This window comes from Rhagoletis pomonella, unplaced genomic scaffold (assembly GCF_013731165.1).
Source record: "Rhagoletis pomonella isolate Grant_MI unplaced genomic scaffold, Rhpom_1.0 Rhpom_scaffold_00012, whole genome shotgun sequence".
NCBI classification, from domain to species: Eukaryota; Metazoa; Arthropoda; class Insecta; order Diptera; family Tephritidae; genus Rhagoletis; species Rhagoletis pomonella.
In genome coordinates this window covers 13,139,990-13,157,200 of record NW_023458566.1, presented here as the reverse complement: position 1 = coordinate 13,157,200, position 17,211 = coordinate 13,139,990, and the positions used below count along the sequence as shown (strand labels likewise).

Here is a 17,211-nt window from a genome sequence, read left to right as displayed (position 1 = left end):
AATTTTTTTTTTCTCTTTTATCAAAAAAATCTGATACAAATTAAAGTTGAAGGTGGGTAGGAATAGGAATACTTAATAACCTATGGCTCAACTTTAATCCAGCTAAGTCTGACATCATTATGGTCACTTTAAAAAAGAGTCCTGCCGGGCAAGAGAAACATAACTTTGTAGGGAGTCGTTGTCAACAAACGCCAGTGAAGGGAATTATCTGGGATTAATGCTTGAAGACAAAATTCTATGGAACAAACATTTGGTTACGATCACTTTCAAAGCCACGGAAGCATTAATGCTGTGCAAGCGGCTGGCAAGCGAGTCCTGTGGATGCAGACGGCTCGACAACTCCAGAGGGAATAGGAGAAGGGATCCTCGGCCCTGAATTAAGATGGCTGTTCCTCTGGGGAAATATCCGAGTATTTTTCAGGCTGAAGTTTATGCCATGTGCGTGAGAAAATAGTAAGCGATAGCCAGGAGGCACACAGTGTTCTATTTTGTAAAAAAAATGGACAAAATCAAATATAACGGTATTTAAAATATGAGTTGGAGAATTCAGGAAAAAAAGACTCGTTGGGTAAAAGAATTATCTTGACTCTCAAAATGACTTTCAAATATAGAAGATTTTATTTTTTTCCTTTTTTTTCCTGAAACAAGCGACTTTGTAAAAGTTTTAAACAAATAGTTATTTTTGATGTTCTTGCAGCAAGGAATCGATTTCCATGGCCATGAGCACCGAAAAACACATTCACAAATTTTTTCTAAGTTTATTACAATCTAAAAAGCCAATATTTTATTTTGAAGGTCATTTTAAAGATCTGATTGAATGAAAAATTGATTTGACCTCAAAACCGAGCTTCCAAAGAAGAATTTTTGTTTTTTTTTTCTTTTCTTTGCTTAAGGCCTGTCTGCAGTCCTAAAGAAAAAACGAAAAATTTGTATAAAATGACGCAGAAGAAATGGTAAAGAAATTTACTTCTATCAAAATTTCTTAAATCAGTATGTAGCTCTCAAGAAAAAAGTGCTCGCATATTTATTTCTTATTTTGTTTTTTTTTTTTTACAACAAAGGTTCACTGAAGATATGAACTTTGGTTCGTTCAAAGACCTATCCGAACAAAGTTTATTTTTCTCTCTAATTACGCCAAAATAAACTTGAAGTGGCCTTAAAGTGCTCGAATAAATAATCTGTTGCGGTATTTTTATGCGTGTTTTATGAATTTTCTATCTCAATTAGAGTCATAAATAATATTTATGTACGTAACTCGTATGCTGTCATTCTCAACTACCGCAAAATTTGTTTTATAAAGGCCATTTGTGCATAATGATATGTCTACATATTTATTTTTATTTTTTTCACATAATATTAAGCATATTACAAAATAATTGGCTTCCTAAGCTTGCGTAAAGTGTGCTTCAGTAATGAGTATGTATGTATGTAACTAAATATCCGCAAGATAAACTGTAGCGCACTCGAGTATAATTGTTGTCAACTTTCAAAACAAATAAACAAACAAAAATAAATAATAATACGCATGAAGTTCAAGGTGAACTAAAAAAATAAAATAAAATAAAATAAAAAACGTTTAATTCTACAAATTTTTGCAACTGCTATATTCACTTAGTAGTTTCACATACGTACATATGTACATACATACTCGTATTTATGCTTGTTAACTGAATGTGGTTTATTAAAAAAAAAAAAATATATATAACAAATATTTGATTATGATAAGTTGCTACCAGATATACAAATAAAAGGTTAATTATGACAAGGTCAGCAGGGTGTTTGTCAAAAGGAATTGCATATAAATATAGGCTAGAGATAGACCCATGAAAATGTATACTCAAATCACCTTTTGTGAACCGATTTCTTATACGTTGCGTTAACTTTTGGGTTGAATTTTGTTAAACTAGGGTTAAGTAAAACAAAAAAGTTTGGGAAATCAAAATCAACTTAACACAAAAACGACAAAACGGATGGTAACACTGGCTCACAGCAAAATGCACACTGGATGCTACTATCCAATTCCTATGATTTCGAAAATCGAGTTAATTTTTTTTTCTATGGATAAGTTTTCGATATATTTGCAATTTACCGTTATTCAACTTAAAAAAAGTGTTTCCACTTAATCACGTATATCACGCCATATTTCATAAAAAAAAATGTTTGTGCATTTTAATTTGACCACGTTGGATTTTTTGTAATAGAACAGGACTTCAAACAAAAATTACACAAAATCTATTATTTTTTAAATTTTTTCCCTGTTAAAGTTTAAAGTTTTCTTAAAAAAAAATCTGGAATGATATATTAATTTCTCGGAAACTATCAGGCCTATCGAAAAGTGACGTATCTATATATGGTTTATGGTGAATTTTATTAGCTGTCATTTACCGTATTCATATTAAATTCCTGGTAAATTGCTTCGCAAGTGTCACGTGAATGAGTGGAACCACTTTTCCTTAAACTGAATCACTAAGCGATTCTACATAAGAATTGGATAGTGGCATCCGGTGCAGAGAAAAAATAAAAATGTGCGATTCAGTTGCGCATTACTTATAATCTTATAAATAGAAGAATACAATTTTTGAACTACATACATACATAGGTACGTTATGCACTACTTTTAATTACGACTTTGTTGCAAATTACATTCCAATTTTCTTTTGTTTGACAGCCACATTTGTAATTTTGACGCGTGCACATTGCTTATGCGAATGATTATGCCTACATTGTATATGTATGTATGTACATTAGGGTGGTCCAAAAATGCATGTGAAAAACTAAAGTCAGAATTTGTATGCTCCCACGCACTAGGATTGTTCTTTATCGAAAAAAGTACACTTTATTTTTCATTTTGAAATCAAAAAATATTTAGAGGTCGCTCAAAGTGCTCAAAGATTTCTATGTATTTTATGTAGGGGGAAAAAAACTTTCTTAAAAATTATATAGAATTCTTGAAAATCAATTATTTAACAATTTTTTCATAGTAATTATATTTTATAGGTCCGCCAAAACCCCCAGAAAATGCCAGAAAATGAAATGGCGGATAAATAAAAAATCTTTAGTATTACAAAATGGTTAAATAAACAATTGGGTATTGTTATTGGAAGTCTTCTGAAGAGAAACAGAGTTTTCCGATCGAAAAATATTGATTTTCAAGAATTCTATACCATGAAAAACTTTGAGCGCTTTGAGCGACCTCTAAATATTTTTTGATTTCAAAATAAAAAATAAGGGAAAATTTTTCCGACACAGAACAATCCTACGGCGTGAGGGCATAAAAATTCCGACTTTACTTACATATTTTGGACCACCTTTATGTACATACGTATATGGCGCTCTTATCTACATATTCCAAGCATCATAGATTTTACTCTATCATTGCCTGCATAGCTTTGGTTCAAAAGGTTGACACGTTTCGCAACGCCGCAGCTAAACTACGATTCCGCCAGCGCTTGCTGTATTCATTCATATTTTAAATATTTCAATTTCTTCTTCTAGGATCATTTGCTAAAATCGAGACTTTTTGACATAATGATACTGTCAATGTCTATAGAACGACGTACAAGTACTTTTTAATTGCCCAACAAATTGTAACAAAGTTAAAAGTAAGGCAGTAGTGGTTGCATCGTGTGATATATAGTATCGATTTTTAATAAATATTGATTTGCTAAATTTTGTTTCACAACAACTTTTAAAAAATAAAATTTGGATTTATTGATTAAAAATGAAATTGATTTAGTATTTTGCTTAAATTAATTGAAACGTAATCAATCACAAAATCAAAAGCCTTAATTAATATTTGTAATTAAGGTAATAAATTTGTGTATAAAATCGCACACACACATACACACACACACACACTCACACACGAAAGTAGACACATACAATTCAACTGCAAAATGGAATATTTACTCAAGTCATCGCGACTTATTGTGACGTCACGTGCATTCACGCGTCGACGCGTTGCAGTGCCCATACCAAGGTAAGACTAACTGGATCAATTTAATTATCAACTATGTATATGTGTTAATCATCCTTATGCCATATTTGTATGTATGTACATACATGTACATGTACATATTTACCTTTCTCAAATCTACATAGCTAACGGAAATTTACACAAAAATTAATTAACGCATGAAAACTGTGAATAATGTGTAGGCAGGTATAGGTGGGGTGCTTTAATTCCTGACGGCGAATCACTGTTGTGCGACTTCAATCCGATATTGGAAAGTGTACGCCGTATCGCAGTGGTATTGCAAATGCACGATGTCGCTGCACTAAGCAGATAAGTGCAATTTTACAGTTTAAAAAGGGAAGCAAGATAGGCTGGTCTAGCGCGAATGAGGCCAAGACAATGTACATATCGATGGGCTTCCGCAATAACCGCAGAACTCAAAGTTCAAAAAAATATATTAGACAAGGATTGGAGACATGAGACACTTAATAGTAGTAATGGTTTTGCTTTTTTTAATTTTGAGTTGTGCCGTTCTTGCAGAGGACCATCGATATGTATATCTTTCTAATACACCAAGGGTTTTCGTCACTGTTATAAAACCACAAATAGCAGTTTGAAAAGCAGAATCATCTTTCGATGGACAAAAATTATGCTCTACAAGTCCTCACTATGTCCTTATGTTTATACGACGCAGAAATAAAAGCTTACCCGAAAAGTCTACGTCCCCATTTCCGTTGCCGATGGGTAACCACCAAGATGGAATGACGAACTAACACCAACTTGTAATGAACATGGATTTAATAAAGCGCATACCAATACAGCGACGTTGCCTTGAAACAGCATCACACTCAAGCAGCAAGTGCAGTAGTGTCTCCTTAGCGACTTTGTATATACTCAGCAAGGAAGTTAAAGGTCTCAATGCACTCGAAACTAGAGACGATTTAAACTCAAAGGATAGGAGAGTCTTCAGTGATGCCTGACTTTCGCTATGGATTAGGACTCTCGCATTACGGTGGATGATCCTCCGCTCGGTTCGATGAAGGGCATTTAGTGCGCCTGACTACCCAGGAAAAGGCAGTTGAGTAGGCTTCGCTCTTTGACGCTTTCTCCGTGCTGATCGCCATACTGAGTCTCGGGATGTTGAAGACTCCGATTGGCTAGATGACCTGCCAGCTGTCAGCCCTATTTTGCGACCGATCCCGCTTTCCTGTTCTACTGCCGCTGGTACCCAGCGCATAATTACGCTGGACTCGCGAATGAGCTCCTACTGGAAGACGACGCCGAACTGATGGATGGCTCATCGTGGTCCTCGGCGCTATTTTGATCAACTTAAGCACTTTGTGCGGGCACTTTGTCGGGGTAAGGTTGCCGTTACTCTTTCTAACTTCAAACCGTCGATTGGCATTTTCTCGCTTAACATCCTGAATTAGGAGGTGGCAGTTCTAGGGGTTCCATTCATAGAGATGAAGTAATGACACAATCATTAGTTCACTCAATGATAGATGCCGAATTGCAATTAGCCTAAACCTCTGCACGGCGGCAAGGCGCCAGCCCTAAAAAGAGGCTTTTTTTAATATACCCCAACTCGATGAGGGGGCTAGAATGGTTCGGAAACTGCTGCCGTCTAGAAACACGGATTGTTCCAGCTTACAAGGAGAGAAACAACAATTTTAGGTCCTCATCAGAGTTTTATCCCAGCGTTAGTAATCATACGTAATAGTCAAACAAAAAATATTTTCTTAGACAATAAAAATTTATGATTGATACATACCAGCTGAGTAAATTTGTGTATGTACGTTAGAGTGGTCCAAAAAAAAATTTTCCCAGATAGGCTTTGGGGCACCTTTCAAAATTTTTCCGCTTGCCGAAAGAGGTGCTGGTACCAAACCTTTCGAGTCTAAGTATCCATTTAGAGGATGCTCATGATGCTCATATTTTACTCTAGTAGTATTGTGTACATATATTAACCAAACAGTTGTTTAAGTAACCTAAGAATATTTCAAATTAAAATTATCTATTAAAATATCGCAAGCTTCAGGTGTCATGGCAACAGTAGCTTTTTATAAAAATCACCAATATTTTTGCCAGTTTCACAGCGATCCAGTAGCATATTTCAAGGTCATTGAGCACCCTGTATTGGTTGCAGTAGAAAACTTAAAGTTGGTATAGATATTACAAATATCAAAAGGAAAAAAACTAAGGGGGTGCCCCATTTTCTAGGATGCAATTTTTTCCCATACAAAAATTTGACCTCTCTAATGTGCGTACATACATATGTATGTTTGTCTATCAGCAGCTAAACATCTAACATACGTGCATATTCGGCGTGAAAGCATACATATGTACATACATATGTAAATATGTAAATAAGTCGGTACTATGCAGATATCAGTGAATTTGTCTTCATTAAAATATGCGAGTTAAATTTTGGCGCGTCGAACATTTTTTTAATTTTTTTATTGTTAATCTCTATCAACGAAATCAAAACAAACAAGAAATGTAAAGCCAGCCAAAGAGCCAACGTGACGAAGTGTTGTTTGTATGCCGCTAGAACAAAACAATAGAACAAGACTTTAACTTTTTAACAGCTTTGAGTGGGCGCTCATTTTTATGTATATATATGAATGTATGTGTGTATGTATATATTTGCACATATTTACATTACTGCCAACGGACTTTGTGGAAAGTGAGGCCACGCGCTTGCGAAGGCACAAAGGCATAAATAGATACCGGCGAGGGAGTTGAGGGTGTAGAGACGGGCGGCAACTCATTGTGAGTTTGAAATTGCTGCCCACATGAATATATGTATGTATGTACATATATTAGCGCTTATTTGGTGGAGTCGGTAAGCGCACATAAACATACATACATACGCAAACAATGTGCTGCGGTCCATTCGGCAGCGCTCTGCCTGGTCGAGCATTCGTCCAGAGAATACACAAAAGATATATGTTTGTTATTAAAACAATATAAAGAATATGGAAATACAGTCAAAAAAAATAAAAATAAAAATAAGAGGAACAAAAACAAAAGAACGTAGAATAACATAAATAAAAAAAATACTAATAAAATGAACATCGAAACGAAAACGAACGCAAAGACTCAGAACTGCGCTCCAACAAACGCTCTGTCCTCCGACTTGGCGCTGAGGTAAACTCGAAACAAGATGTCAACCGCATTCTCATTGTTGTTTGGCACACGTGAGAAACAAAATCGAAACGATCTCGAACCCCACGAAATAGCAGTTTAAATACTTATTGAAATACCAGTTTCACTTCTAATAAGTCACAATTCGCACTTGGATCAGTTTCATCAAAGCCGCTTCCAAGAACGGTTTGGTCAATAATTGTCTAAGAACATTGTTTAACAGCAAAATCAGTTGCCTTTAAAGGAATTTACTTACTTAAGTTCGTTTAGAACTTTGTAGGACTTACTTAAGTGAATATTGCAAATTGAAAGTAAAAGTGAATTTGGTGCTTTCTAAGAAAAAAACACACACACAAAGTTCTTTGTAAAAATGGAGCAGGCAATGCAAATAAAACGCGCCAATAAAACGCCCTGTAAAAATGATCGGAAATCTTATTTGCAAAAAGTGATGCTAACTAGGTAAATATGATGGGATTAAAAATTAAGTAAGGCAAGTCTGCGTAATTAAGCTGTTCTTACTCAAAAAGCTTTTCTGTTTATTTTTTTTATTTTTTTTTTTTTTTTTTTTTTTTGTTTTTTACTTCACTCAAACACTTAATAGGCATGCTCATGAAGCTCACACTTACATAATTAATTGCTAAAGAAAAGTAAATAGCATTTAAAAACATAAGTAGTTCTTTATGTACATACTTGTAAATCAGCAATCAATAGTTGTTTGGATTTTCCCAGCTCATTGACGCTTGACTTGAAGTTGTTGAAGCGGTTGTTTGTATGCGATGCGATTTCAGGTTTGCAGACTTGCTATATGTATGTACATACATACATACATACATACACTGACATGTTACTCATACGCCAAGTATAATTGATTGTTTTCTGCTGTTAGACAAATAGTGGGACAAGTATTTAAAAATAAATAATATACTAAGCCGGCAAATTTTTACAGCTTCAGATTAACTAAGATTTATGGTAGTAGGTTTTAGCGTAAAAGAAGTCTAGTGAAATATTGGAATAGATTTAATTCATACAAAATTTTTATGTGAAATATATTTCTTTTTAATTAGAGTGCATTTGCACATGTTCTTCCAAAGCAGTGTTGACTAAAAACTACAGGGAATGCAAAGAACTGTTTAGATTTTAATTTTAATCATATGAAGAGGAAACGATTTGCGTTGGCTTTTAGCAAGAGATTGAAGCAAAATATTGCTTCACCCTTTGCTGGCAGATAAATACATACAGATGCGATCAACTAATTAGCAACGAAATTCAAAATGATATTGGTTGCAAATTATGTTTATTTTATTTGTTTTTAATAATTTTCATTTAAAATATAATTCAGTCTATAAAAGAAACCACAATAACTAAAGTTTAAAAGCTTGCACAAAAATGCAAACAAATTAATCCAACTTCAAAGAATTGTCATGAAAATTTCAAAATTTTTAATTAGAATATTTCGAAAATTTTCAAGTCGTTAAAAATTACTGTAGATTTTTTACAATTTTTTTTGTGGAGGGTGTTGCGCGTTGTGATCAAATTTTTTTTTTTTATATGAAAAAAAATTGAATGGGCTACAAAACTGCATACCCGTAAACGAAAAATTTCTAAATATTCTAATTAAAAATTTTGAAATTTTGATGACAATTTTTTGAAGTTTGACTAATTTTTTTGCGATTTGTGCAAGCTTTTAAACGTTTATTATTGTCGTTTCTGTTATAGATTTAATTATATTTTAAATCAAAATTATTAAAAATAAATAAATAAACATAATTTGCAAACAATATAGAAACATTTGAGATTTTATTCCCTTTTTTTTGGGAGGATTTTTCATGCTATACTTTTCGGCATAGTTTTAGGAAGTTTTGGAATATTTCTGGGACTTTCCGTTATTTTTTAAGGAATTTTCGAAGTGTTATATTTTCCCGCATCATTTGGATTTTCGGGACCAGTTAGGAATTAATTAAAGGGCTTTTGGGATTGTTTCAGGGATTTTCGGGACTTTTAGGGATTACTTTCGTAAACGATATTTAGTGCAGCCCTAATCGTTAGCTAAAAGTAACTAAATACTTTTCTAGCCAGTATTTAGTCATGTGAAAATAAGTTAGTAGAATTGCTTAAAGTATCTAGCACAATTAAAATATGCAAATACTATCATACTCGGTATTTAGTGGCATCCAAAATTTTTGGTACTTGATTATTTATTACATAAATATGTACAAAATAAAGGACGTATGCGATATGCACATATTTATTGACATACCCTTATTTCATTCAAATGCGATTCAGCATTTTTTTGTTAAAAAAAAAAATAAATTTTTCATAATTAAATACAATTTTGTACAGGTTTTGTTGCAAGCGTTTTTGTGTTTTATAAAATACCATAATCAAGTTTTTATTTCGCAAAAATCGTAAATGCCCAAAAAAATTATGAATATTGAACTGGAAAATGATTACACACCCGCTTCTCATTACCATAAAAACAAAAAAAATATGAAAAAGCGAGAAAAAATAAAGATCAAAAAAGCCGGCGTAACTGAAGTCTCTGTGTGTCAAGTTTTATATATTTTATATGGGCTGTTAAAATTAGACTTGAAGCATTTGTTTGTTATAAATAAATTTTTATTAAAAATACACCTTAATTTAGTGTTACTAATCAAAATATGCGTAAGCAATTCGCTTATTGAATTTGATGCTGTACCACTTCCCTTTTGAAGGGTATTTCAAGTATTTCTTTGATAAAGTAAAACATTCTGCTCGTTCTGCTTCAACAGTTCTTTTTACACAAATCAATTGCCGGCGGTTTCAGCAACTCGTATAGGGGATTCACAAGATGTTAAATAAAGGCTTAAAATCGTAAAATTTTACAAAAGCTTAAACATTTTGTTGTTGTATTTTTGGATTTCTTCTCGCTCCTATTACTTCGCCTGGTATAATTCCACCATGTTGTGGAACAAATATTTTTAGATACAATGGAAACCGAAATTGAAAAAAAGCAAATTTAGTTTTGGTCATTGCAGAGTGTTAAATGTGGGCAATGAAAATTTGGGGTAGCCAAAAATTGCTATGAATTTTTATTCCAACAAATTTACTGGTGGAAATACCCTGCAGGGAGGGACGTTAGCTTATACCTAACTTTAGTCTGTTTACGCGAACACTAGTGCTAACTATTAACTGTGTATTTTGTTCGAAAAAAGCTAGCTACTTTTGTGAGGCGATGGCCGCAAAAAAGTCAGACCTGTATACCTCTGCATTACATGTCAACTAACTTGTAACTAACTACTTTTGGACATAAAATATCAATAAGAAAAACAAAATATTTTTTTGTTTTTTTACTTTTTTATTTACTTATTTATTTTACTTTATTTTATTACATTTCATATTTGTTTACATATTCTGCTCTGGGTGGCCCCATATTCGAACACCGTCAGACATAACTTCAAAATGATAGTATACAATTTCGATCTTCCTTTTATTTGTCCCGAATATGAAAAAGAATCTGCGAAGTTCAGAAAAAAAGTGTATTGAAAGTAATTTTTGTATGAGGATATTTAATAGAAACTTGTAAAGAAAACCAACTCCCGATTGCGTCTGCATGACTCCTGCACGACTTTACAATTCACTTTAAGTTGGTTTTGTCATAGCTAATTAAAAGTGAGGTATTAATCGAAATCTCGTCAAAAAGCTAACTATAAGTTGGTTAGTTTTAACAATTGATAATTTTCATTGCAGGGTATGTACAAAGCTACCTCATTTGAATTTTGATGAAAAAATATAAAAAAACGTTTTCAAACAATTTCCTGAATCAGAGTTACCTTACTTGGGTTTAATTAAACCCACTTCAATGCTCATATAAAAATTTAGGAGAACCACTAGCTTCTTCGTATGGGGGCCAGTGGCAGACTTATGGGTGGAGTCGGTATTGCGGGTTAGATCATCTCCTTGGCCATGAAGGTACGAACAATCGATGCCTACTTCCAAAAGACACTTCTTGATAGCTCTTGATAGTTAACTTAAAATCAAACAGGTGATAAAATTAAAAATCCGTAACCCCCGTAGTAAATCCTGGAACCGTCACTCGTATGGCACCCCCCTTGAGCTGCCACCTTTCCGATAAAAAGCTACCTATAACTATAAAAAACGGTTGACGTAGTCCAAAATTAGCTGGTAACATATATAAAAACAAAATATTGATAACGTTCCTGATTTTTTGAAGTCAACAATATTTTTATTTACAAATTAATCGGCTGATAATATAATGCAAATAATAATTCAGTTATCCATATAAAAATGTTGTTGTCTGCTTAATCTAGTATAGACAGTCAGTCTCTCTTAGTGAAGTCAAAGTTGATTGTTGAAACATTTTAGATTTTAGTTCGGAGGTAATGCGTAAAAATACCACTTTTGGACAAACACTTTTTTGAATGAATCATAGCCTTTACCATAAAAAATTATTGGTTCCATTTCCAAATAATATGTTTACTAATAGAATAATCTCTTTGATTAGACGTCGACCAATGATTTTGTCTTTAATTTAAAAACAATTACGCATCTCGCATAACTTTCCATAGTCCATGCTAATCAATGTCCGCCTAACGCTCCGACATAAATTCGCAAAATTGTATGAAACTTTCCAAATGTTTTTTTTTTTTTGCGATAACCTAAAGCAATTAAAATTCTAACTAATTGAATAGCAATAAAATTGCCGGCACCCATGCAATATTAATAAAAATAAAAAAAAATGTTTACCTATCTGATTAGCTTAGTGGAAAATTTGCTCAATCATATATGCTTGTATGTACAAAATTAATTTTTTTTAGCACATAAACTTACGCTATTTGTGTGTAGATTATTTTTTCTTTCAGATATACATACAAACATAAAAAAAAAACATTTTTTTAATGCAAAAATCGCAACACTCACCACTCGCTTTCTTACTTCATTCATATTTACATAGGCGTAGTATTCGATTTGTAATGCAGTTTGGTTTTGGTTAATTTCCTTAGAAAATTAATGCGTACTATATTCATGAGCGTGAGACATAACCACAGTTTATTTATGGCAACTTTATATTTACGAAAGGCATTGTAAGTACTTGTTATATAAATTTTATGAGTATGGCGTTAAATGTTTGCTGGGGAGTTGGTTTATTTGTTTGTTTGTTTATATGTAGGTATGCATGTATGTATGTATGTACTATATTCGCGAATGCGAATGCGAATGCGAATTTTCGGAATGCGAATGTTCGGATGCGAATGTTAGGCATAACATAAAAAAAAGCTATAATAAACTTAAGTCATCGTTTTCATTACCTAAAAATTTTGTAAATTGTTAGAACATTGAACGAGTGCTTAACCTAAACAGTGTTTTAATCTTAGTAGTCAAAGTTCAAAAAGCGGCATATAACATTCCAAAAAAAGTAATTTTGCTGCCTTTTCTCCCATGAGGCAATTTCTTAGAGGCTCACTTGGAACGCTGGCGGGTGGAGCGCTCAAATATTTGCGGGCCAGATCTGCCAATTTGTCGTATTTTAGTTTAGTTTTACACCAATCGGAGAATTTTCACCGAGATGAGCTCGTCTTTTTTTTTTTAAAAAAAGGCCTTCAATTGACTACAGGGACTACAACCTTGCACTTTTTTTTAGTTTGATTAATTTTTGTGAACTTTGTGCAAGCTTTGAAACTTTTATTTATGTAGTTTCTGTAAATAATAGTAGTAAATAATTAAAAAAAAGTTGCAAGAAACATCACTTTGAATTTTGCTACTACATATCTTATTGACCGCAGCTGTATATCGACATAATATCATATGCATTACGGTGTCCAAAAATGTGATTTTTTTGGCTTTATTTATAAAAATTATTTAAAATATGTTTTTTTGTTTGCCATTTCCCATTTCAAATCCAAGGAAGTAAATGGTTTTAAAAAAAGGGAAAAATTATATTTTTTTATACATGATCATATTATTCTTCAATATCATTGAAAAGCTAAAAACTTATTTACATATAAAATTTACATACATTTAATTTACATACATACATACAGTTGACTCAAACAAATTACCACGTACTGATTTTTTTTAAATATTCGTAATGTTTTTTGTTATTTTTCTATAAAAATACCGTCCAAGCTTTGACCAAAACCATATACATAAATCACAGTTTCAAACTTTATAAAAAAATTAGGAAAATCTAACAAATTTTCGTCAATATTTCAACTTTTTAATCTGAATCTTTAGAACACTTTTGGGTATGTAGTTTTATAGCCCACATAGTATTTGTCTAATAAAGTGCAAGTTTCAAATGGCCAAAAATCGTACTTTTTCCATATTAGCGTCAATTTCTTATGAAATTAAATGCGGGGGACTTTTTTTATACTCGCGATAAATACTTGAAAATTCTGGGTATCGAGATATAAATAAATTTATTTAATCCAAAGGGAAAAAATAAAATTTACGCTTGCATTCTGAAACACCCTAACATATGTATAACATAAAATATGTATACCAATTACACTTTTAGTAGATCTTTTGCGTCTCTTTTTTGTAAAATAGTTTTCTCCCGAAATACCGCCAAAGCACGGGTTTCGAACGCCCCCCTCCCACCTGGTCCTTCGAACTTAAGAAAAAAAAGTTTAAAACGCAACTTTTTGTTTTCTGATTTGCGGGAACGAAATGGAGGCCAGTTCGGGTCTAAGATCTCAGCCAAGCTAAACTAATCTAACCTTCGTCTCCAACTGAATCTCTTTTTTACTCTTATAAACGTTCATTTAATATTACATTGTTGCTTCCAATACTAATGCCAAAGGTTATATCCATCTTAAGTTATAATTCTGTGATCATAAGCAATAACCGCCTAAGTCGAAAAACCTGAATTCGATAAACAAACGTTTTAAATATTAGGATTGTAATATTAGCCTAATGGGGAAACCAAAATATTTTCGTCTATAACCTTTTGAATAGCATAGCTGGCAAAATGGGGATTTCACATACGCATGGGATAGTAGTTGAAGAATGCGATATCATATATAACTCAATTCGTTCCTAAGTCATCTTCGACGGTTATTGCTTATGGCCACAGAATTATCAGATGGCAATATTGCATTATCAGTTCGCGTCCAGTATCGGTGTTTTTGGGGGATTTCGTCCTTGGGGCGAAGGAGAGCGTCCAACGAATAACTAAACCAGCGTTTTACAGAGAAAAAGTTACTGATCGCCAAAATAAAATTGATTGAATTTGATCGATGCAGAGGTTTTCGAGAGGTTTCCATATTTTAACCGATTTGAAATTTGCAAATCACTTTACACAACACAATTAATGGCGCCACGTCGAAATTTTCTAGGTATGCCTATTCTTTTTTTTTTGGTATGAGGAACCAATTTCTGGACTTATATTTTTTTCTAAAATATCCGCCAGAAGGCGCAACGGTGCAAACTTTCACATTTTCTTACGTGTTACAATAAAATAAAAAACGCACATATTTTACTTATCCTTGAACAGTTTTTTTTTCATACAACTAAAATTCAATACGAACTAAATGCATACACATATACACATGTATGTAGGTATGTAGATTAGACTGCATCACCAAAAAAAGGTGCGGTTTTTCCGCCGGGATTACAAAATTTTTTTATATTTTGAAACGTTCACCAAAATATTTCGGAAATATATTAATATTTACGTGAGCTGGACCAATTTGAAAATACCTCCAAAAATGGAGATTTTTATGCATACAAAAAGTTTGTTAGAGAACTTTTAAAAAAAAAATCCACTCAGATAACAAAACAGTTTAAACTTAAAAAATCTCCACAAAAATATTTAAAAATCTTTTCAACGGAATCGTAATAATGACATTTTGGATGCTGTTTTTAAACTTTATTCCACGATTGGTTTAAAAAAACTCGAATAACTCGACCAAAACTACTCCGATTTAGACTTGTGAGGTATAAACTCCAAATTGTTTCTAAACCAGTGGTTTCTTTGGCAAATTTGCTTAGAATTACACGTAGAATCCTTCTATGCTATACGCCTATATTTAGTCGAAAAATCTCCCATGCAAATTGGTCCGCCCTAGTGCGTATGCATCTCTTGTGTGAGATGCCCACGGACTAAGGTCTTAAGAATATGCTCACGGGCTTGCTGGTTAGAGAAAATTTGCTTTCTACTTTCTAGAGTTGTAATCAGTCCTAAGTACCAACTCGTATGCGACTTCTTGAAACGAAACATCTCTGAAATATTTTCTCACAATTCAAAATAATATTTTTCGGAAATGTATTTATTATACTTGCAAAAATTAAATAAAAATGTTCCAGGTTTTGACGAATTCTGAAAACATTTACACACCAGGAATGCTTTAAAATGATTTTCTAACTAACTCTTTATGACAAACGCTACTTTTACTTAATCAATGAATGCCAGTTACATTGTATGTCTTCTGCGGAAATACTAAAACTTAAACACTTTTCCAATCGATTGTTTAAAAACATGTTTTTCATTTCTTATTTTTCTTTTTTTAGGATGGGCTCCTTCAATTCGGCACCAAAAATCAACAATGTCGACTCACAGGATGACAGTTTGGAGATACCGAAAGGACTGAGCACAACTGAATTGTTGCAACACGTCAAACATTTGAGGGGCGTACATCAGCCGCAATTATTGACTAGATACTTTGTCAAGCCATCGCTCAGCGCAGATGTAACGGATGGAATGCGTTCGCTTAAATTAAACTCAGTAGCCAGAGGTATGTACTCGTATGTAAGAGTGCAAATTACCTTAGTTAGGTTTATTATCTACATAAGCAGCTTTACATTGATTATTGGCAAAATGCATACCCATATGAAGATACTTACATTTTTAATGAATATTTATGAGCGCATATGTATGTACTTTAGGGTGGTCCAAAAATGCATGTGAAAAAGTAAAGTCGGCATTTTTATGCTCTCACCCCCTAAGGTTGTTCTATGCCGAAAAAATATACCCCTATTTTTTTTATTTTGAAATCAAAAAATATTTAGAGGTCGCTCAAAGCGCCTAAAGTTTTCCATGTATTTTATTTGGGAAAAAAACAACTTTTCGTAGAAATGAGATTCCCAGTAATAATACCCAATTGTTTATTTAACCATTTTTTCATTGCAACTATAATTTATAGCTCCGCCAAAAACCCCGAAAATGCAATGGGGCGACCAGTAAAAAATCGTTAGTATTACAAAATGGTTAAATAGACAATTGGGTATTATTATTGAAAGTCGCCAGAAGGGAATCAGAATCGAAAAATATTGACTTTCAAGAATTCTATACCATTTCTACGAACAAATTTATTTTTCGCCCTATAAAAATACATGGCAAACTTTGGGCGCTTTGAGCGACCTCTAAATATTTTTTAATTTCAAAATAAAAAATAGGGGTATACTTTATTTCGATGTAGAACAATCCTAGGCGGTGAGAGCATTGCAATTCCGATATTACTGTTTTCGGACCACCGTAATGTACTTGCATATATAGTAGTCTACATGTGAGTGGATTTAAAATTTCACATAAAGTCAGCCACGTGCATTCAAATTTATTGTGAACATAAAAGAAAGGAAAATTTTTGAATAATACATCAACACAATTCTGCATAAAATACACCACATTTCCTTTACAAATTGAGTCTGTCTGCTGTTTTTGTTGATTATGAATTCAGAGAGATAAATGATAATAATCAACGTGTTTTTCTATGCTTCATTTTCTTTTCAGACTATAGTGTGGCCTCCACGTTACCCAATCATATACGCGTTTTGCAGTGGAATATTTTATCGCAAAGTAAGTTCTAAACAGGATATTCAAATTGTCTACCAATTGTACACGAGTACATATACATACATATATGTGAGACAATACAGTATTCATGAAACCCAGATTTTCACTGCTCTTTTGCATCGTAAAATATGTATTTATGTATTTATTTACATACGTATATTTCGTTGTTTGTTATTTACATATGTTTTGGTTTTCTTTTTGTTTTTTTTTTTGTAGCATTGGGACAAAATAACGACGGCTTCGTGCGTTGTCCAGAAGAGGCACTGACATGGGAGAATCGAAAATTTCTCATCGTCCAAGAAATTCTACAGAACAATCC

General features: G+C 32.9%; 1 protein-coding gene across 6 annotated transcripts in view; it reads left to right on the top strand.

Annotated features, from left to right (window-relative positions):
• LOC118747863 (nocturnin-like) overlaps positions 1-17,211 on the top strand; it is a 41,468-nt gene that overhangs the window by 22,749 nt on the left and 1,508 nt on the right. For 4 of the 6 annotated variants that reach the window (XM_036482053.1, XM_036482052.1, XM_036482049.1 and 1 more), the window contains exons 2-4: positions 15,611-15,834; positions 16,830-16,895; positions 17,109-17,175. In XM_036482053.1, coding sequence (XP_036337946.1) covers positions 15,612-15,834; positions 16,830-16,895; positions 17,109-17,175 — 356 coding nt within the window. In that variant the 5' untranslated portion in view covers position 15,611. Of the gene's footprint in view, positions 1-3,495; positions 3,980-7,104; positions 7,562-15,610; positions 15,835-16,829; positions 16,896-17,108; positions 17,176-17,211 lie in introns of those variants that run through there. The other 2 variants (XM_036482051.1, XM_036482050.1) reach the window with 2 other exon arrangements.